This window comes from Haemorhous mexicanus, chromosome 4 (assembly GCF_027477595.1).
Source record: "Haemorhous mexicanus isolate bHaeMex1 chromosome 4, bHaeMex1.pri, whole genome shotgun sequence".
Classification (NCBI taxonomy): Eukaryota; Metazoa; Chordata; class Aves; order Passeriformes; family Fringillidae; genus Haemorhous; species Haemorhous mexicanus.
In genome coordinates this window covers 6,902,040-6,925,229 of record NC_082344.1, presented here as the reverse complement: position 1 = coordinate 6,925,229, position 23,190 = coordinate 6,902,040, and the positions used below count along the sequence as shown (strand labels likewise).

Sequence of the window (23,190 nt, the reverse complement as noted above, 5' to 3'; positions counted from 1 at the left end):
CTTTAGCCATAATCAGCTCTTACTACAGCTCATGTTTGGCTGGGAGAAGAGAGGAAAGCCTGTCTCACCGGGAGGAAATCTGCTGAACCTGGGGGAATAAGCAATCTTGCTTTTCCCAGCTTACTGCAGCTGCTCCCTGACCAGCCTGACACACACTTCCAGCTGCCACTCTTCCTAATTGTTGTGCACATATCAGAAGGTGGCCTGGAGAACAGACAAAAACAGCTTCAGCTACCTAACAGCAGCCAAGAGGAAGGGGATGGCTCTGCAAGGAGGGATTATGGCTGCAAATTTATATGCTGTGGACAGATTTATTTTCTCTAGTTAACACTTACTATTTCATACATTCCTCACATGTGGACTGTGATAGGTTTCACTGGAACTAGTGCTGTGTTGCTGATTTACAGCTCTTCCTGGCAGACTCAATCAAACAACTTGGGGCAGAGGAGAAAAGAAGATCTCAAGATCATTTTTCAAAATAATTTTTGTAATTTTCATTTCAAAGTAATTTTTGTGTCCTAATGCTGGTCTGACCACCATGGATCCTGTAACACCAGGCTAGCCCCAGAAGAAAGAGCCTCCTTATGAGACTGCAGTATCATCCCTCTCTGTCTCAGGGAGCTTCCTGAGGATTGTTTTGCTGCTGGAAGTGCTCTGAGGATGAGGAGCATCACCACAATGCTAAGCTACATTTTACTGTCTTTTTCTACACAAGCACCTGTCCTTACACTCCCACATTGTTTATTCTCAAGTAAAGGACATCAACATCTTGTCTGCTGTCCCAGTGTCTCCTATTTCAAAAATCTGAGGTTTGGTAATATGTTTTCTAAGTCTTTCTAGATTTTTAAATTTTTCTTTAAAGGATTATTTAACATTTCTGAGTGGTTTTCCACTCTAAAGGGTCTACAGGTGCCTTACAACCCAAAATAAAAATGCACATGAAACAACACTGCCCAGTGTAAAATGCTCTGGTGCAGATCAGGTCAGTTAATTCCATAACAACAACCAGCAACACATTTTCCTACCTCCTAAAAACTGACAAAAGAAAACACACGTGGTTAATTGTGTGGTTAAATTACCTGTATAGAAGCTCCAACTTTTTCATTGCAAAGGCTGCACACCAGTGCCCACCTACTGCTGGGAATGTGGGAAACTTTTGTGATGGGCTCCATTTTTTCGGGGCTTCCGATGCTCACCTAAGAGAAAAATGGTGAAAAAATTGGAGTGACTATGACACTGTTAACTGAAAAGAGAAACTATTTTATTAGAGAAGTCAAATTCCTTGTGTGTATACACAAGTTAGTGTGTCCCAAATTCCTCAGTTTATCAGGATCTAAAATTCTTTATTAAAAAAAGAATCAGTTTCTCACTTTGTGAACAAACCAACCAGTTTCAAGGTGAAGCCCACCAATTTAAGATTATCATACAGGATGAACACGTTGACTCTGAGAACCCACAGGAATTCTGTCAGATTCAAACCTTCCTGATTCACCTCTAATGTTCTGTTTACAAAGTGAAATGGTATCTGGTGTCCTTGTTAAATGAGCTTTGCCAGCAGCAAAGGCCTCATTTTCCAAGGCCTAATTCTGATTGACAAGGGGGATTTAATTAGTTTCTTTACAGGTGAAGCATCCTCCCCTGCCAGACTTTCTACCTAACCAAGGAGCTTTTATACTTCATTTTGAAGTTGAACAATGCTTTAAGGAGGTTTTTTTCTCTCCCAGAATCCCAGGACCAGCACCTGTGGAGTCTTTGCTTCTTTTTTTGCCAGGGTCATGATTAAATGTGCTAGATGGTATTTCTTGTTCGGACTCAGGTGTTTATTAGTTTTTATCTATATCACAGTCTCACAAACAGTGAGTTCTACAGCACTTCACTCTAACAAACTAAACAATGGAGCTGTATCTCTCTCTCTACAAGGCTTTTAAGGATAAACTATCTAATTAAGAAATGGCACCTAAATTATTTTTACTTTTAACCCAGTAACTCGTGTCCTGCAATGTGGACTTTTCTGTCCAATTGCACAAAACCACCCAAACCCATGAAGAAGAAGGTGAAGAAGAAAGACCAGCCTCCACCCTAAAACTTCCATCTTGCTTTATATATATTACTATAATCTAAAACCTTAAACTCTAGGTTTTTCACCCTGTGATTTAACACATTTCTATTCAAACTACACACCCATAATCCCAGTTCTACAATTTTTACAATTCCATTTTGCAAGCCCTCTCCACGGCCTCGGGTCAAATGCAGCGTTCTCTTGGGGTCCAGCCCAGGAAGCCTGCAATTCTCAGCAGCCAGGGCTCCGAGCAGCAAGCAGCACCCACCTCTGGAATCCAGAGAGCGCAGCTGACGTGCACCCACTTGGTGCCGCTGCGGGTGGGCTTCATGGCGCCGCCCTTCTTGGGGCACAGCAGGCACTTGGGCCGGACGCCCAGCGCGCAGGTCCGGCACAGCCAGCTGCCCTCGGGCACCTTCAGGATCCCGTAGCACGCCTGCATCCCCACAGGCAGTGGGGCAAAGAGAGCACAGCAAACACCACGGGGTTTCTTTGGTTAGATGCGGCCTCACACAACTCTCACAGTTATTTTTAATCAGAGGGAAAAGTGAAGGATGGATGGCAAATAATTAAGGGCAGGTTTTTCAGGAGATTGCATCCTTACCCTCTATCCCAATTACCATTGGCTTGAATGCACTTAAGTTGCAGGTTTGATGCAGTCAGAGAAACCCTACAGATCTGAAAATACCAACTTTGCTCACTGTATCTTGTGGATGTATCTGTGTATCTGTCACTTAGAGCTGTCACAGGCCTAGTCCTTTATCACAGAATCACAGAATAATGAGGTTGGAAGAGATTTCTAAGATCATCAAGTCCAACCTAAGCCCTAACACCTCAACTCCACTACAGCACCAAGTGCCATGTCCAGTCTTTTTTAAACACATCCAGAGATGGTGATTCCACCACCTCCCTGGGAAGAGCATTCCAGTACTTTATTATTCTTTCGGTGAAAAATTTTTTTCTAATATCCAACCTACACCTTCCCTGATGTAGCTGGAGACTGTGTCCTCTTCTGTCAGCTGCTGCCTGGTGGAAGAGACCGACCCCACCTGTCTCCAACCTCCTTTCAGGAAGTTGTAGAGAGCAATAAGGTCACCTCTAAGCCTCCTCTTCTCCAGGCTAAACAACCCCAGTTCCTTCAAACATTCCTCACAGGGTTTGTGTTCCAAGACCCTCACCAGCCTCATTGCCCTCCTCTGGACATGCTCAAACGTCTCAACATCCTTCCTAAACTGAGGGGCCAGAACTGGACACAGCACTCAAGGTGTGGCCTCACCAGTGCCAGATACAGGGGAAGAATGACCTCCCTGCTCCTGCTGGCCACACTATTCCTGATACAGGCCAGGATGCCCATGGCCTTCTTGGACACCAAGGCACATTGCTGGCTCAACCAGCAATGTTTCCAAACACTGAATGACAACAGAAACTTGTTAAAGCTTGGAAGGAAGGACAGGCTGATGGGAAGGCACCTGCTAGAGTAAAAAGCATCCATGGAAATGGGCTAGAACTGTATCTCTTCTTTTACATTACGAAAACTTCTGAACTACCACAGAAAGGTGTCACACAGCAGCACTTCCTTAGCACAGCTCTCTGGAATAAACCCCACCTGTGTCCCTACTGATTGCTCTTTTTTACAAAAGTTTGCTACCACCTGACACCGTGCTGCTGCCATACCTGGTGCACACAGATATTGCATTTGTCACAGAACACCATTTCATTGCCATCCTCTCCATCTGGAGACTGGCAGACGTCGCAGACAACGTCCTCGTCGTACTCAATGCCCAGCCCTTCCTCTGTCTCGATGGCGTGGTTCATGTTATCGTAGCAGCGCTGCTCAAACTCCTCCATCACCCTTTCCATGGTGTACTCATCCAGCTCCAGCATCCCTGCAAAACAGTACTTGGTCACATACTTGAAGAAAAGAGTGGTAACCACCACCACAAACAGCTCCACTTTCTTTCTGAACAGCCAATCCCCACGTAGACACGTTTCATTCCTAGATAACCATGCCAGTTCCAGCATAAACCAGGGAAACTGCAAAAAAAATGGCAAAGTTGTCTTATAACTGTATTAAGCTAACAAAAAGTGGGGTGTCCAAATCTTTCAAATTCTATGAAAAACTGTCCAAGACTGAATCTGGCTTCCTGGTCTTGTTCTCATTTTTCCTTCTGGGACAGCACCATCTATGGGTTTTGCTCCAATTTTGCCACACAGATGTTGGCTGTTTGATGAAACATTTGGAAGTATTTTGAACCAAAAGTGATGGAGCAGGGGGAGAAAATCAATGACAAAATCTGCTATGATACTTGGAGGGAATCTGCAGTTTATAACAACAGTTGTTGGTTTATCACAAGTTCCAACCAACAGGATGCAATCCCAACTGAGGTCTTTCTCAGACCCTACAACAATAAATTAATTTGTTTTAAAAAGTGAAAAACTGTAATAAATGCAGCATCAAATCTGGAACAATAACTAAATGCAATATCTAATATCAAATTTGCTCTTTTCCAACAGCATCCATCAGAAAATTATTCATGACACACAGCTACAGACCCATTATGTTGTGGTATTTTATAATTCAGATTTGATTTGAAATTGAAAGGCCTCCCTCTTCAGGTAACTCCCCCAGTTTATATCCTGGGCATGACCTTCCGTCATGTAGAATATTCCTCTGGTCAGTTTGGGCCACCTGTCCTGGCTATGCTCCCTCCCAGTTTCTTTTGCTCACCTCCTCCCCAACAGAGCATGAAAGAAAAAGGAAAGAACAAGGAAAAAAAAAGCCCCTGACTTAGGATAACCACAGACCCCAAAATATCAGTGTGGTATCAACACCATTCTCGTTACAAATCCAAACCACAGCACTTGTAACAGCTGCTGGGAAGAAATTAGCTCTGTCCTAGCTGAAACCAGGACAGAGAGGAGATGGCAACCTCAGGGTGGGTGTTTCAACAAGAAAACTCTCCTTTCAGCTTTCCCTGTGAAAAACTGAGCCAAAAATTCCACAAAACAAAAAATAAAAAACCTCTCTAGCTCCTCCAGATCAGAAGACAAACACTCCACAAAAGTACTTCCAGTTTCCCTTGCTGACAGGTAAATCCTTGCAGCAGGGATCAAGGCATCCCATGCTACCCAAACTGAGCAGCTGAAAAGTAGCAAGAGGGAACATCCAAAATCCTGCTGATGAAAAGATTTTGCCCTGCAAGCAAGAATTGCTGCACCATCAAAGCAGATGATGGCAGGTTTCACAGCAGCTGCCAGCTGAATCCTATCTGCTCTCACTTGTAAGTGACCCTTGGAGATGTGACTGACAGCCTGTGTGTTTGCAAGGCTCACAGAAAGGGGAGCAGGAGCTGCAGCTCCTGTTCAGATGCTCACAGTCATCCTTCTGCAGAACCACTGCATGCTCTCAGTACCTGAGGCACTCCTACAGGGATCAAAGAAAACACAGGGAACTCATGGCCCCAGGGACACCATAAGGAAGTGCTCCAGGTGCAGATCAGGAAGCAGCTCACTTTTCAAATGCCCAGCTGTAGTATCTGTGGTGTGCAGTGTCTGACCAAGCACCCATGTACATGTTTCAAGACCCCCAACACTGCCTGGTACTGACAGGAGCATTTCCTTCCCTCTGCATACAGCAAAACTGAGTGGGTAACAAACAAACTCCATGAAACTACACCAAAACTCAAAATCCAACAAATTCTAGCTGCTCACTGTGCCATGTGCAGCATGTACTTTTAAAGGTTATGCTGGTGTAGCAGAATGGGGCTCCCTGCAGAGGTACAAATCTGCCCCTCTTGTGCTGCTCACACCCCACCACAGGAGCCCTCACCTGATTTTGGCAAAAGACCAGACTGGATAGAAGGATACCAAACAAACAAAAGTATATTTTTCCCCCAAGGAAAGGCAAGGGAACTTGCTGCTGCTGTTCTCCTGAAGATAACTGGAAAGGTAACCTAAACTCTGGAACCATAAACTGAAGTACTCTAAGCCCAGCACTAAACCTGAGCAGGGCTGATGTGAGATCTGGAAAAAAGGCCTGGATAAGAGACCAGGACAAGACATCACTTGTTTCATTCATGTGTTGGTTTAGAAAGGAGAAACAGAGTTATAAATGGTCATTTTGTGGTTTACCAGTTCTTCAGCCATGCCACCAATGGGCTACAGCCAGGTAAAACATGTTTGACTAAACTGCAGCCCAAAGCAGGGAACTGCCACAGGACCAGAACAAAAACCAAAGGTGTCCACCAACCTGTCCAAACCTCTTCCATCTGCCACAGCATTCTCCCTCAGCCAAACAACGTGGCAGAAGTTCTGTGCTGACTTACATCCTATTCAGTTCCACTGAAACCCTCTCCTGAAGAACTCACCTTACCAGGAAAACATTCCAGTTCACCCTTCTCCCCTGTCCTTTCCCTCACACAACCCATTCTGCAGTAAAGCTCCCCTTGTGACAGCTCTTCCTCCTGCTTCAAAACTACAGCCCACAGTCACAGTGAGGCTTGGGAGCTCCCTCCAGTAAATCAGTGCAGGAATTCCTTCCTGTCCCATTCCCTGTGCCACTCAGCTGGCACAGATTTTCTAAACCTGCCAAACAACTTGTCTTGCCCTCTCTGCACTGAACACCCCGAGCTAAAATGATGACACAGATTTGTGCTGAAGACAAAAATAAATAGGACTACCTGGAAAAACTACCTGAGAGGTCTCTCTGACGTTCCCTTTGAGAACCAAGATGGCAAACTGGGAACTTTGTGAGATGGAAAGCAGCAGAGAAAAAAACAAAATGCGTGGCCAGATTCTAACCAGGTCTGAGCAGATAAAACACAGGAGATATCAACATCTATCTTAGGGTTTAATCACATCAGCTCTGCTCACATGATTACTATCTCCTCATACCTCTACTACTTCTTCCCATTGCTGCCTGTGGAAACCCAGGGCACTGGGAATATTTCCCTGTCTGCTCTGGGATGTCCTGACCCCCAGGGGAGCACTGACTTTGACCCTCATTCATGGAGAAAGTTTCCTAGACTTCAAGATAGACTAAAGTCCATACAAGTGTGAAATAGATTATAGAGAGTAGTGCAGGTGTATCACTTGGTGAGAAATTTAGGCTTGGGGATTTTTAGTGTGTTGTAAATAGAAGCAAGATGGAAGGCACAGGGTGTGGTCCTAAGTTTCTTCTTTATGCTTCTTCTTCCTTCTTCTTCATGGGTTTGGGTGGCATTTTATAATTGGGCAAAAAAGTCCTCATTGCACGTACCAAAGATCAGTTATGGGGTTAAAAAGGAAAATAATCCAGGTGTCAGTTCCTAATTGGACAGTTTAGTCTTAAAAGCCCTTGTAACAAGAGATTGCTGGCCATTTTGTGCCTTCTAATGAAAAGCTGCTTAACTCACAGTAATGAGACTGTTTTAGTAATTAGAAATAATAAAACACTTGAGTCCAAACACAAATTACTGTCTCAAGTGCCTTCAATCCAAACCCAAAAAAACCGACGACCGGTACCCCCTGAAATTATTCTTAAGACTGCCAGCTTTAAAAAGCAACATCAAGGCAACAAACCCCTCATGGCTCACCCATTTCTTTGAATTCCTCGTTGGCCAGCTGCAGCCACGCCACGTCCACGTCGTTGAGGTCGTAGCGGCACACGCTGTCCGCCAGGGTCCGGATGTCCACGTAGCCCAGCTCCGGCGGCTCCGCGCCCGACGACACGATGAATTTCCTGGGCCGCGTGAAGGTGACGGCTTTTGTCTCAGACACCACTCTGAAACAGACAAGGCAGGCAGGCATGAGGAGGGCTCAGCTCTAGAGGATTCCAAATGCTTGGCTCTAAGTGACTAACAAGCGGCAGCGGCAGCCTCCTAACTGTCCCAGCAATCACCTGGCACCACTGAGGTGGGAAAACAGTTCCATGCACTTCCAGAACTGACTGGGGGTATTGTAACAACTTCACTGGAGCTAAGAGTTTAACTGGAGTTGTCTAGAAATCCAATTCATTGCCAGAATTCTAAATAAAATTAAATATTAGAGGACAGAGCTGTGCTTGCTCTTACCTGAAATTCACACTTGTTTAAAGCCAAAGCAGGGACGCTGTATTTACACAGTGGCTGCCACATATACACACATTAAACTCTGTTAAGACTTTCTGGTTAAGACTAAAAAAAATACTTTTTTTTTTTTAATCAATCTGTTTAACTAAGATAGTGACTACAAGAACATTCAAGGAAAAAATGAAAAAAACATTTCTGGCTATCTCAGTAGAGGACGTTGCCCTTTCTCCTAGTCAACAGCACAAACTGAAATTGAGCTTGTACGAAACCCACCTCACAATACAACCCCAGTCCTTCCAGGAGCAACTGGCCACACTGCCAAATGCCTGCCTCCTGCACTACCACTGGAGGTGATTTTTTGGGGTGCTGGTGCCATAAGGGAGGAGACTGCACCACCCTGTGTTGCCACAACTCTCTGCTGGGAGCAGGACAGCCTCCACACCCCACTCTTATTCTGCCCCCAACGTGTTAACTCCTAGCAGAAACCCTGATCTGCTGCTGCTGCATTTGCACAAACAGAACTCTGTAAATCCTCTACCTATTTCAGTCTTGCACATCCCTCAAGCTTCCCCTCTTCTACCTTATTTCAGACAAGGAGAAATGGTGAGCAAGAGCCAAATGCTGAATTTGGAGCTTCTGAGGTGCTGTGAAAACTACAAATGTGAATGGCCTTGACAGACTGGCTGCACTGCCCAAACTGTTTCTGGTCATATTGCACAGAGCTCAAATGTTACAGACTACTGTGTCTTCACAGACAATGTACTTTACACTGGGCACTTCTCTCCAAATCTTCTTTATCATAAATTCCTTCCAGAGTACCTCTCTGTGGAAACCACAACCTCCAGGCAGCACCCTGCCACAGTAGTGGCACAGAAGAAACAAGCACGGTGACTCTGACCTCAAAACATCTCCCTTTGCTGGCTTTATTTCTGCAAGAAAGAAGTTAAAAAAGGGCAACCCTTACTACAGACTGAAAGGCATGGAGCTGAATTGTCATTCTGAGCACACATTTACAGTGATTCTCCACACAGCCTCACTCCTGCCTCCTGCTCCTCTGCCCTCACCAGTCACTACCTTTTATTCACTGCTATGCTCCTTACTAGCACCAGCTCCCTGTACAGCCTTGGCTCCCATCCTACACCAGCTATGATCTGCCTATTGCTCATTCCATGTACAGAACTACCCCCTTCCCTCCCAAAGTCAGGCTCAGAGCTGCTCCTGCACTCCAGCAGCACCAGGGCAGGGCTCTCTGAGTGTTTTGTGAGGGAACAAAGAGGACAATCAGCAGGAATCACTGGGCCCCTCTGACCAGCAGGTGCTCAGCAGGACTACACAAGATAGCTCAGCAGAACTAAGGAGTGGTGGCTGCTGTGCCAATACCTACAACTGTGATGCCTTCTTTCCCTGTCTCTCACCATCTTAAATTGGGAGCAACATCTCTATTGGCCTTTGGCAGAGAACAGCTCTGTCCCAAGTGAGCACCTGGACCTGCTATAGCCACCAAAGCCCCTCCCGGACAGACACAGGGCAGTGACCCCTGGGAGGTTTTTCACTGCCCAAGTCCCCAGGTGTGTGGCCCTCCCACAGCCTTGGGAGGTGCTGAGCAGAGGAGTCAGAGGGGAGCAGGCAGTGTGAGTGCACATGTACCATGTGTGTGTGTGTGTGTGTGCCTCTGCAGGGACTGGGAGAGGTCAGTGTGGAACAGGGAAAGGGTGTGCTCCCATCTCCTACACTGCAGAGCAGAGAGCAAAATGCCACCTTGTCCTTGGAGCTCCAGGTCCAATCCTTTAGAAGAAGGATGGACAGGATTTCCCTGATGTGCAGGTTAGCCCCTCCTAGTGGGGCACTCTACAGGGGGCTGCACAGAACAAAAACACCAACAAACCTTCCTGAGGCCCCCTTCATCCAAGGCTAAGGCTGGATTAAGATACAGACCTTACAAGAAGCAGTCAGTGATCCATCATCACAAATTTTTGGCTATGGATCAAGGATTGAGCTGCTGTGGTCCCACCAGCACTGGTGGGTCATTTGGTAATGCCTTATGGGCCAGCCTGGACTGACTCAAAGAGATCTAGAATGATTAAATGTCAAAAATCCTTACTCTTATTTTCTTCAACCCCTACCAAGCATAAAATGGGCTGCAGCACACTCCTGCCCTTAGGACTGCAGTGTTTAATTTGAAACAGGAAATAGTGTCTATGTGTAACAAACATGGCAAGGAAAATAAGGGCCTTTTGGATAGCAGCTAGAAAATCTCACATGATTTAGTTACATGAACATCTGGATGGTTTTTAAAACAGCTGAAATGTTGTACAATTAATTTCTTAGGTTAATAAAAGAAATCACAAAAAAAAAACTATGAAAACAAAAAAAAATGCTGTGTTTTCTCTAGCCCTTAAGCCTGGTTTGTCCAACTGTTCCTTGAAAAGAACCTATGGCTTGGAATTAAGCAGAAGGAACACCAGACAAGGGCTCTTCCAGCAATGATAAATGAGCTCAAGTCTGGCTTAAAAATAGAAGCTATTTTTAAGGTTCTGTCATCACACCCCATTGCCAAAAACAGTTCTCTGACATTTGTGATTCACATGGGCAGAAGAAGCCTGACTCTTGACCTCTCTGCCCATTCCAAAAGGTGATTCCAGATCGCTCTTCATGTCTGAGAGCCAAGACCCTCCTGTGCAACAAAGCTCAGGAAGCCAGGGCAAGGTAGCACAAACGTGTGTGTATTTGTTCCCATTCCTCCAAATGATACCTGGCTACTGGTTCTGGGATGGTCCCTGGGCTAACTGGCACCTGAACTCCCTTTTCCCACTCCTGCCTCCAGGGATCTGCCAGCACATAGTATTCATCAGGGTTCAGCTGGAAGGAGTCATGTAACTTCATGGCAGTGATCAGGTCCGTTCTGAACACCTGCAAAGAGAGTGACCAAGAGAGAAAAAGAGAGACACTGACATTTGATATTGACCATTGACAGCTTCAGGGTAAGCACAGAGCACACTGGGCAGCAAGGGCACTGTACCACCAGGGCACTAGCCCAGCTCACTGCAGAACAGGGATTGGCTTCATGGCAGGGAAAGGGGGTGGCTGAGGGCACAAACACTGACAGGATGATTTCCCCTAACTGCACTACAGGTCCTGGAGCTCCTCCTGCTCTGGAGACTTGCTCTAAAAGGTGTTACCCACTTTCACCACCATATTGGCTGCAATAAAAGCTGCAGGAGCTCCAAGCTGTAAAACAGCAGCACAAAGAAGATTCATTTTTGCTCACAGGCTTTCTGGAATTTTTTTTTTCTTCTTTTTAAATTATTGGAGCTCTGACTCATACCAAGACATTCTAGAAATTCCCTGTGGTAGAAATCATGGCGTGACTCCACCATGACCAGCCTTCAAGAGGAAATTCTAAGAAGATGACTCTTTGTGCAAGTACTTATAAAAATAACCCCAAAGATAAAAAAATAAGACCCAAACTGGAATTCTGGTGGCAGCTCCCCATTCAGCACAGCTATTTATTCAATCAGCTACAGACACCTCTGTGTCACAGCTGTAATTTTCCTTTGCCTCTGCAAAGGCATCCAGCTCTAAAGCCAGCAGGATGTTTGGCAACCTGTGGGCTAGCAGCCACGAACAAGCAGCCATGCTGTCTTCAAACAGCCACAGAATGAAATAAAAAAGGGATTCACTCCTGTGGCAGGCCTGCTGGGGCACTGCTGGGGCAGCTTCAGCCTGTTGGCACTGCAGAAAGCCAAGTGCTGCTATCACAGGCATCCCAACTACAAGCCTGCACTTGCTGACACGAGTTCCAGCCCTTCCCACCCCCTGCTCCCTGCAAAAGGCAAGGCCCTCCTCACCTCCACAACACTAATTTCTAACTACTCCATGCCTCATTCAAAGGAAAGGGTTAAAAAGCAACCAGGTGACAGAAGATTAGCGCCACCAGGACAAGAGGATGACAGGTAGAGCTCCCTGCAGACTTCTCAGTCAGTGGTTGTCAGAAACAACATCCACAGAGCCCCACACTGCAGCTACAGCAGAAAAAACTCTGGATTTTCAGGGCAGTGCTCTTGGACTCCCTTATGAGGCTGCTAAGGGGACAAAGTGACCCATCCTCCCAGCCCCAAAGCTATGGCCATGCTGTCACCTCAGCCCCAGCCCACTGCTGCATGTGGCTGAGACAGAACCAGATGTGCACAGAAGCTACCCAGGCAGCCATTCCATCACCCACCACCCACACACCTGAAAACCCTGGATTTTTGGGAAGTATTTTAGTGTATCTGATGGCTAATTACACTTCTGAGAATATTTTCAAGTGTGATTTGCCTTGCCACACTGTGCATCTCGAAACTTCTCCTCCCTCCCAACACACACATACTGTCCCACTTCTGTCTACATATGTTTCTGTTTCTACACTGGTTTTGTCATTAAAATAGCATAAAATCATGACATCTTTCTTAACACTTGTCTTGACATGTTCAGAAAAAACTGCCAACATTAAAAAGTAAAGAAAGAGATTGCCATATGAAGAACGGGGTGAACACTGGTAATGAAATATAACGAAATGTTTAAAACAATGAAATTACAAGTCTTGTGAGGCTTCAATCAAGAAATGAAAAGCAAGCTACAAAATAAATGGGCTCACAAAACAAACAAGCACAGCTGGCCAGGGCATTCTGCACTTTTAAGTGATTTGACTTAAAGCAATCAAATGTCAAATTAAGAGAAGACTAAAAATATAAAATGGGACGCAAACCTTGCTCAATCTCTGAGCCAAAATAACTCAGGCTGTTGGATAAATTTGTCACAAAACTCCCTCAGAAGCAAATCTAATGCAGCACCTGACAGCCAAGAAACTCCTTTCCCAGGCCAGTGGCCCCATGACACCATTCTTTCTGCTCTAGCTGCTGATGCAATCAGAGTGCCTGGAGGAAAGCAGAGCTTACAGAAGTGCTGGCTCTCAGAAGCACTGAACACTTCAAAGCTAAAGGGTGAAACCCTGGCCACGCTGAAGTCAGTGGGAATTTTGCCACCAAGTTCAATGAGCCCAGGATTTCACCCGGGGTGTCCCCGAGTGTCACTTTCCTGCCAGCAGCGAGCGGCGACAGCGCAGGGGGGAGAGGCTGGGGAGCAGAGCTAAAGGGAAGCACCAGAGAAGCTCATCCAGACTGAAAAAACAGGAGAGAACAGCACAAAACTGCAAAGATTCTGACAGCAAAAGGTAAGGGAGAGGAGAAAACAGAAGCACACAAAAAAACCAAGAGCAAGACTCTTAATTATGTCAGATGATTTCTTGCTAGCCTTTCACGAGGTGGTTCCCAAAAGCAGGTTTAGGGGCTACTTCTAAGAGATGCATGGAAGGTAACTAAGGAAAACAAACCTACTGTTAACAAGAATAAATTCACCAGGGATCTCCACACTGGCAAAAAAAAGTCTTTAACAGCCAACAATCAAAGGAGTTTGGAAACCACCAGTACTAGACATAATTCACACTGAACGGCATTCTCCTTGTGAAAACTCCTCTCTGAGACTTAGGTACACTGTCATTAAATGGGAGATTAATAAAGCAGCTTTTCCTCAACACCACCCACTAATGTGTAAGGAATACATGTCCTGGGCAAGTGCAATAAATGAGAAATTCCATCTCCCAGAGCTACTCCTTTCTTTGCAGCTTCTACAAAGTCTGCAGCATAGTATTTTGCCTGAAGACAGGAAGATTCAGCAAGAACACTTCCAAAGAAATGGATCACATTTTGTGTGTTACTAACAGCTGATCCAACCTGGAAAGTTCAAAGATTTTTATCTCCCCTGATAGCATTTCTTCAAAGCACTAGACGAGACAGAACTGTCAGGAAGCAGATTTCTAGTTTGACAAGCACTTTAGCAAAGATCACACACACCAAGCCCCAGTACAAACTATGAAATAAATGCACCCAATGTAAATTTCCACTGTTCACAAATCAAGCTGCAAATAAACTCTGATGCCTAAAATAGCACAAGAAAGACTCTGCAGCTATGCTGAATGGGTGTCAGACTACAACAAAATTCACAGATAGAAACTAGTGCTGGCAGTAGCTGTGCCAACAGCTGAACTCTAATCTTCAGGGGAGGGGGGAGAGGGGAAGAAGGGGCGAGGGAGGGGAGGTATGTGCCAGCCAAAATGTAGGGGGGAAAAAAATAAATAAAGAAAAAAAGTAAATCAGAAAAAAATGGATCCATTACCAGAAAAGATGTATGGATATATTGTGTGTACAGGTACTTTGAGAGATGTGACAAAATGCAAGTCAAATTCCAGAAATACCTCGGAAGGTTTCCTGTCCTCATCTCTGGAGCACGAAGTCCTGCGACGCTGAGATCTGGAATGCTGGGACCACGTAGACAGACCTAGGATACAGAAATGATAATTTGCAGGCTTCTGTGACAACCCCCCAGGAAACTCTTTCAAGATGAACCAGAAAATAAAAGCCACTCAATCCTAAATTTCTGTGATCACTCTCCGGGGTGTGTTTTGTTTCTCATTTCCCAGCTGAGGTGTGCCTGTCCTGGCTGCACTGCACTTACCTGCCTTCTACACAGCATTCCCAAGAAGCCATTTCAGAACATCCTTCCCCCTGAGCATCAATAAATGACTTCCTGCAGATTAATAACTGACCAGGAGCTCTGCCAACAGCCTGGGATGTACTCTTTGAAGCTAATGTCCTAGATACCTACACTGGTTACCTGATTTCTGCTGGCACAAGCCTCTGCAAAATGAAGCACGCTGCCACACACACAGCAGAGCCCACAGAACAAGCTGTTGTTTCTTCTCCCAAGCAAATCTCCCAGTGTGGCTGCATGATTTCTGTCTGCATAATTATTCACTACATTCCAAACAAATTATACCTTTTTGCCTTGAAAGTGTTTGACAGAGTCTCTGTCAGCTTTCAGAAATATTTTAACAGAAGGAAAGAAAAAAGAGAAAGAATCTGCACTCCCTTGACAAGACAATGCTTTGACACCAGAATATGTTATACCTGTGCAAATCAACTAATTTCAACACAGTGAGATTTACAGGTACACCAGGTATTTTCCACTGCCAACTACACAGCAGCAATGAAAAAGAAAAAAAAAAAAGCCAATAAATCTTTCTGTTTTGCAGAGATAAAGGACTTGTACTAGGTCTACCTGATAGGGAAGCGGAGACCTATGTCATTAACTCAAAAATTGCAAATCTTGTTAATTGCAGACAAACTGAAGCAAACTGATGCAAAGGCCTTCCCACACTGCTGATTCCTTCACTGTCTGGGCACAAACATGGCAGGAGCAAAAAGGGTAAAGCTACAGTCTGTAAGAGCAGCACCAGCCCACAGAAACTGCTCAAGGATCAAAAAACCCTGTTCAGAAGCACAGGATGGGATAAGTTCTCTATTAAAAATGTTAAAAAATCATTTCAGAAGTGAAGTAGCTGTTGAACATTTTCATTGGAAAGATATGACTGAATACATTATGTTTTAGTTATCTGTTTGTCTTCTCTTTTCAGTTAGTGATACATTAAGAAATCATCCCCAATAAATCTTCTCTGGAACACAGCAATGAATAACAGACATTACAGAGAATATGCATAATGGTCAAAATTGAAGCAACATTCTCAGCAAATAGCTAAAAATCTTATCTCCTGAGGTAAGAATACAGAGAGGATCCTTTTAAGCAAATATTAGTGTTTTAATATAAAAGAGGGTGAAGTTATTGGCACTCTTCCTTCTTTCTATGAAGGGAAAAAAAGGAAAAAAAAGAAAGAAAAAATAGTAACTGACTGCCATTTATTAATCTGTGAGAAAAGCCAGACTTCCAAGATCATTTAACTACCATTCCATTTAATTGTTCCCTTGAAAACTGAAGAAGAAACACAAGCATGAGTACAAACTTCTTGTGAGGATCCTATCAGACCATCCTCAAACCCTACTTAAGGTCAGAAGGGAATAAGTAAAATCCCTCACAAAAACTGTGACATATACAGCTAAAATGCATGACAAAAAAATCCAGATTTCCTGTAATGCAGCAATGTAAATATTAACATTTTCACACTCAGATGTGATTTCTTCAATCAACAGCCTCCCTAGAAGACACAGACCACATACACACCCACACAGATTACTATTCAGTTCTCATGGGTTCTGATATTTTCCATTAATATCTGACCAACTAGCTGCCACTGCACCAGCAAGTCAGCACCTTAAAATTTCCAATTCTTTTGTGGATCTGAGTGGTTTTGTACACTGTTGGACCTGGGAGAGAGAGCCTGCTCACAAGAGAAAGAATTAGGAACAACAAGTTGTATTGGCAAGGTGTGTTTGATTCAAGTTTTGGTGAGTATTGTAAATGCAGGCAACCCCAGTGAGGGGAGAGAACAATGCATCTGACTCCATCTTATCAGAAGGCTAATTTATTATTTTATTATACTATACTAAAGAATACAGAAAGGAGACTTACAGAAGGCTATAAAGATAATAAAGAAAACTCCTGACTCTCTCCAGAGCCCGGACACAGCTTGGCCCTGATTGGCCAAAGAGTGAAAACAACTCACACCAGAATCCAATGGAACAATCACCTGTGGGTAAACAATCTCCAAACACATTCCACATGAGCACAACACAGGAGAAGCAAATGAGATAAGAATTGTTCTCCTTTTCTCTGAGGCTTCTCTCACTGCCTTTCAGCTTCCCAGGAGAAAAACCCTGGCTGAAGGAATCACGTTCAGGGAATGTGAATGCCATGGGTGAGAGATGAGTTCCTGAGTCTGGAGGCTTTAACACAGCTGTTCCCAAGTAAGGCAAGTAAGCATCTGGCAAAATTAGTGTAGTGGCAGTGTGATGTACTTCTGGGTCTTTACCAGTTTCCTTTAATTCAGCTCTGATGTCAGTTTATCATAAATTGAATTAATAAAGAGTATGGGCAGCTCTTTCCAGGTCCCTCTCATGCCACAAAGAAGCTACAAAGGTGAGGAGTAAGACAATCCCTGCCATATCACCCATCTCCATTTCCTCACTGTGTCATCTTACACATCAGAACAAGTGTCTTAAATGCACACTTCTATGTCCATGAACACAAGGGTTTGGCCACTGGATTAATTAACTGTTCCACATTTCACAAAAGGGCAACTAACTCTTATCTTCAAAACTACAGGAGCTTCACTTTAAATTATTTTTTAAGTGCTATATGAAAACACACTACATAAAATTTCCATGCTTAAGAAACAAGTCAAACACAGCCAGCCTTCCTCAGGATCTATTATAATGAGGGTTTTTTTCCACTGAATAAGGAAGGTAAGTTTCTCAGGTAGTTCTGTCCCAGCCTCTTCCTTGCACACAACACTGGCGAACTCACAGTGGAAACACTGTTACTGAAGGGGCTGCTGGATTTTTCTGAGCAGAGTAAACTACATAATGCTAGGAGAAAACAGTGGAAGAATTCCTCATGGGACTGAGGTTTTACTACACACTGCAGCTAGCAGATGACCTTTGGCAAGGGCTTCACGTCAATAGGGAAAACATTTACTCACTGAATAAACAAAGCCAGACTGTAAGCCTTGAATTCAGATTCAAACCAGCACCACTGCTCAGACAAGAAAGGAAGAAATTGAAAGAGCCAGCCAAATGACAGCAAAGTATCCAGCCCATCACAGTATTGAATCTAACTACTTTTGAAATCCCAGAGTTTCAACTCTGCTTCCATCAAAGCTAATGGGAGAATGTCACTGTCGTCACCAGTGCCAAGCCCAAGTCACTGAATTTCCCAAAGCCCTCATTAAGAAACCATCCACCCACTCTGCCTACACCAATAGAAATGCAGGAGGAAAATTAAGGATGTTATTTGTCTATTTTCATATTTTCATACTTAATCCAGAAAAGAGACCTCACTGAAAGCAGAAATTCACAGCCCATTGCACCTACTTCAGTGGTTAATGATCTGATTTGTACATCTGAGTGCATGCAGAACCATCCCTGGATTATACAGAAGGCAGAATCTACTCTGGTGAAAACAAAACACAGGATTCAAAAAACAGCTCTTCTGTACTATGATTAGCACATGAACCTAGCTCACTTATTTCAGGAAGATTCCAGACACTTGACCAAAATCATTCTCTTTCATTAAGTATCTAAAATCTCTGTGTTCATCAAGTTTTATGAGTACTAGCCCTAGTCCTAAACTGGATTAGGATCACCAAGATCAGAAAAACAACTAAAGATCAAGACAAGAGTTAAACTCTGTTATGGTAAAATAGAATTTTTTTTTTTTTTTAATCCTAAGGCAAGTCTGAATCAGTGGGATTTGGAAGATATGAAAGTTGTGTAAGATACCATTATACACCTCATGGGAAGAATGAGTTTCACAGCAGATGGAAAAACAGTGAGATGTTAAGAGAGCCCATGCTACCATAAGCCATGTGAGAAACAGTAAATATGAAAAATACACAACTCCAAGGCATGAAGCCAAATACAGACATGCAAAACATGCATTTCCATCATTGTTAAGACATCAGAGATAAAAGGGATCTTATTAAGAGTTACATTTATGGCAAGTCTAGGATGACCACAGTAGCCTACCAAGCATCACCACTTTGTGAGAGAGACCAAGATCATTTGGATTCTTTTACAGTTCAGATTCTTTCAGACGACCAAGGTGTTTGTGTTTTAAATGGATTTCATCACTGAGAACAGCAGGAGAGGGATCATACTCCTATGACCTGCTCTGAGTTTTCCTTTTGCATTTATCTACTTGAAGACAAAAAGCAAAAAGGAATCCCAAACCATGAAAGAGGTGTAATCCTCAGCAAGGGAGGCAGAGCTCTAGCACACCAGTGGTGCTGCAAAGGACTTCTCAGACTCAAACAGGAATTTTTTTTCTGTTCCCCAAGGCTGCTATGAACACTTCACACTGTAAATACAGTGTTCTCATAATACTGCCACAGGGTGTATGTAGCACACACGCCCCCTGATAATAAAAGAAAGCAATCGAGGAGTGTGCATTCTTTTTCCCCACTTGTGAAGAACACAGGCTTCCCAAAAGGAAAAACTTAATCAATTTTAACTGCATCATTTTATTAAATGATCTTTCAAGAATACGTTTTCATCCCAAGAAAAAAAAATCCAATCAAAACGGAAAATTGCTTGGAACCAGTAAAACAATCCAAACCCTCAGGGAATTCTACCCCACAACTAAGACACTGCTCAGCACGAGCAGAGAAGTCTCAGCTATTAGGTATCATGCACAAGGCTGTTGTAAAGGCACCTGTAAGGCACCCAGCTGTGTCCCTGGAGAACCACCTGCTGCTCCAGCCTCTGAACACTTCAAAGCCTCGCATCGCTGCGAGCGCTTCTCCCGCGGTAGATGCACGGCTGCTACCCTGCTACAGCAGGCAGCACAACAGAGCAGAGCAGCCCTGACACAGATCCATGTCTGCCTGTCACTTCTGCTTAGCAGCAGCCCCTCCAGATGCCTGTGCTGCTCGGCAGCTCACTCTGAGACCAACGAGGCGCCGCTGCCAACGCTGTCACCGAGATCTACAGCCCGGGGAGAAAACAGAGGTGCTCAGCCTCTCCATTTAGTGCCTGGCCCACAACTCCTTGCAGCAGGATCTCCGTGCCACTTGGAAACATCTCCCTGCTTGGACTCAAATTCCAGCACAAAGCAAACAGAAGCCAACTGTTCTGTGGGCAGTTTTCACTACGTCAGGTACAGAAAGAGCTGGCTGAGCAAAAATCTTCAGGCTTTATCACAGAGAAAGCAGCATACAAGCAAACACCACCTAAAGACACCATTTCACAAAGCCAAATTTCTTTTCTCACTTTCCTGGTGCTGGAGGGCTTGCCCATCTATCTTCCTTATCTTTATAACACATTATAATACAATAATCTCATCCAAGATCAAAACAGAAGAAGCAATAGCCTTTTATCTCTTGTCAACAGCAATGCTCCTTGAAATTTACTATCAGCTGACGACTCCCCAGCTGCAGCTGCTGAACAATGTGTGGATCCATGCGATCTCTGCAGTGCTTTACAGCACCACAGCACAAGTGCTCAGTCTCTGACACTCATAATGAGCCATCCCTGCAGCTCCCTGCCACAGCACTTTAACACAAGTTGCCACCTGTCATCCCTTTCCTCAGCAGCACGTATTTGAGCTTTTATCATCTCACAGAACACACACATAACCACGCACAGGCACACGTCACTCCTTTAACAGTCAGGAATTCCTCGACCTCATCTTGTTTTTCAGCACAAGACCTAAGTGTCACTCGAGCCTCAGACCAATTCCCTTGGTAGCCATGTTTTACCAGAACACTTTTAACCCAAGTTTACCACAGGTTATCAAAGTCAATTTGATAATAATAAAGCACCTCCCACTCACTGGCTGATAACAAGATGTTGTCAAGGCCTTGAAAGTCCAGTGGACTTAGGTGTACTCAATCTAGCAGTCTTGCGGAGAAAAACGAATGTGCCTCTCCAAAAATGAATCATGGCATCACAGAATGTGCTGAGCTGGAAGGGATCCATAAGGACCAAGGAGTCCAACTCCTGGCCCTGCACAGGACATTCCCAAGAGTCACACCATGAGCCTGAGAGCATTGTTCAAACACTTGCTGAGCTCTGTCAGGTTGGTGCTGTGACCACTGCCCTGGGGAGCTGTTCCAGCGCCCAGCCACCCTCTGAGTGAAGAACCTTCTCCTGATGTCCAACCTAAACCTCCCTGGTTCACTTCATGCCATTTCCTTGGGTCCTGTCCCTGGCCATGAGAGTGAAAAGATCTGTACCTGCCGCTCTGCTTCCCCGCAGTAGGATGATGAAGACCACAATGTCTCTCCTCAGTCTCTTCTTCTCCAGGCTGAACAGACCAAGGGACCTCAGCCACTCTTCCACATCCTCCACCATCCTTGTGGCCCTTCTCTGCATGGCTTCTCATGGCTTAATGCCTTTTTTATATTGTGGCACCCAGAACTGCCCCCAGCCCCGGAGGTGAGGCTGCCCAGCCCAGAGCAGAGCAGGACAATCCCCTCCCTTGCCCAGCTGACCATGCTGTAGCCCCCTAGGACACAGCTGCCCTCCTGGCTGCCAGGGCACTGACTCATATTCAATTTTCCCTCAACCAGGACCCCCAGGGCTCTTTCTGTGGCACTGCTTTCCAGCCTCTTATTCCCCAGTCTGTCTGTACCTCCAGAGCTGCTCCATCCCAGATGTAGAATCCTGCACTTGTCCTTATTGTCCTTCATATGGTTGGTGATTGCTCATCTCTCCTATTTGCTGAGGTCTTGCAGGGCCTCTTTGCCCTCAGGGGAGGTGACAGCACCTCCCACTGAAGTGTCCTCAGCACATTTACTGACACAGTTCCATGTCCAGGTCATTTAAGAAGACATTGAAGAGCACAGGGTGAGGAGGGAGCCCTGCAGAGCCTGCACACCAGCTGAGGTCACCCCACTCCCTGTAATCCTCTGTGCCTGACCCACGAGCCAGTGGCTCACCCATCATGGAACAGGTTATCCAGCTGTGTGTTGGACATCTGGTCCAGAAGGATCTTATGAGAGACAGTGTCCAAAGCTTTGCTCAAGTCCATAAAGATTGCATCTACTGGCTTTCCTAGATCAGTCAAGAAGACCACCCTACTGCAGAAGGATTCAAGAGCAGGACTTCCCCCTCACAAAGCTGTATTTGCTGTGACCAGCACTGGTTGTGTTATCCTATAGCTGTTGTTCAATACCTCCCCAAATAATCTTTTCCATTATTTTACCATGATTAAATTGATCTTTTCCATGATTAGGCACTGAAGTGATACTGACAGAATTGTAGTTTCTGGGACCTTCCTTCTTGCACTTATTGAAAATTGTGATGATGTTTGCCAGCTTCCAGTCAGCTGGGATGTCTCAGGATTCCTGAAACCATTCAAAATTCATCAAGAAATGTTTTTCAGTGACATCAGCTATCTTCTTGAGGATTTTGTGATGAATCCCATCAGGCCCTATGGATTTGTAGGGATCCAGCTGCAGCAACAGATCCTGCACAAGTTCAGGGTCAGTTGGGAGTTAATGATTCTCACTGCCATGATCCTACAGCTCAGGGCAGTGAGACATCCTTGGGCCATCATCAGCATTGAAGACAGGGGCATTAAACATCTCTGCCATGTCCTACCCCTGTTTGTGAGGTGACCATCCTCATCCTATAACAGGCTGATGCTATTTCAATTCTGCCTTTTGCCACTAAGATATTTAACAAAACTCTTTATTGTCCCCCACATTTCTGACCACCTTCAACCCCACGTGAGCTTTGGCCACATGAATTTCTCCCTACAGTGGCAAGCAGCATCTCTGTGTTCTTCCCATAGCACCTGACCTTGCTGTACTCAGAATGCACCTTCCTTTTCTGGCTTACATCCAAGAGGACATCCCTGTTCAGCCCAGCCAGCCTCCTGCCTTGCCTGCTTGACTTGCAACAGGAACTGCCTGTTCCTATGCCCTCAGGAGGTGGTGTTTAAAAATTGACAAGTGCTGATGGACCCCAGCACCTGAAAAAACATTTTCCCAGGGGACTTTATTTACTAATTCCTTGAAAAGCTTTGTGGCCTGCTCTCCAGAGCTGCGGTTTTCCTGGCACTTTTCCTTCTGTCAAATGATGGTGATCATTATGGGAAGTCCCCTCCTCAGATGTGATACCCTATTAGGCAAGAAAAGCCTTTCAAATCACTCTTCCAGACTGCTCCAGCAACTTCACCACAAGCCACTCTGCCCCCCTCTGAGATCAACCTTCAGGTAAGATGCTCGTTCTTACCACCTGCCACCACTCACCAACCCTTTTTCAAAGGCACACAGTGACCACTACTCTTGCTGCTCTGCCCAAATTCTGAGCACTGTGACTACATCACATTCTGTTGTTCAGTCACCATCCCTTACCTCCTGGCAGGTTCAGATGAAAACCAAAAAAACCTTCTTTGCTTTCTTTGCACAAAGCTCTGCACATGCAATCACCACACCTCAGGCCAGCAGCGGCTGCAATTCTACAGTAAATGACACACACCCCCAAGGTTATGTACTCAGTAACCTTTGTGAAGGCACCCTGGGATCCATCT

The 23,190-nt window shown here is 44.9% G+C and overlaps 1 protein-coding gene across 12 annotated transcripts in view; it reads right to left on the bottom strand.

Moving 5' to 3' along the window:
- JADE1 (jade family PHD finger 1) overlaps positions 1–23,190 on the bottom strand; it is a 44,351-nt gene that overhangs the window by 7,284 nt on the left and 13,877 nt on the right. For 6 of the 12 annotated variants that reach the window (XM_059843773.1, XM_059843767.1, XM_059843770.1 and 3 more), the window contains exons 3-8: positions 14,399–14,481; positions 10,859–11,016; positions 7,633–7,820; positions 3,734–3,945; positions 2,328–2,495; positions 1,080–1,196 (exon numbers count right to left, since the gene is read on the bottom strand). In XM_059843773.1, coding sequence (XP_059699756.1) covers positions 1,080–1,196; positions 2,328–2,495; positions 3,734–3,945; positions 7,633–7,820; positions 10,859–11,016; positions 14,399–14,481 — 926 coding nt within the window. The remainder of the gene's footprint in view (positions 1–1,079; positions 1,197–2,327; positions 2,496–3,733; positions 3,946–7,632; positions 7,821–10,858; positions 11,017–14,398; positions 14,482–23,190) is intronic. The other 6 variants (XM_059843774.1, XM_059843776.1, XM_059843777.1 and 3 more) reach the window with 1 other exon arrangement.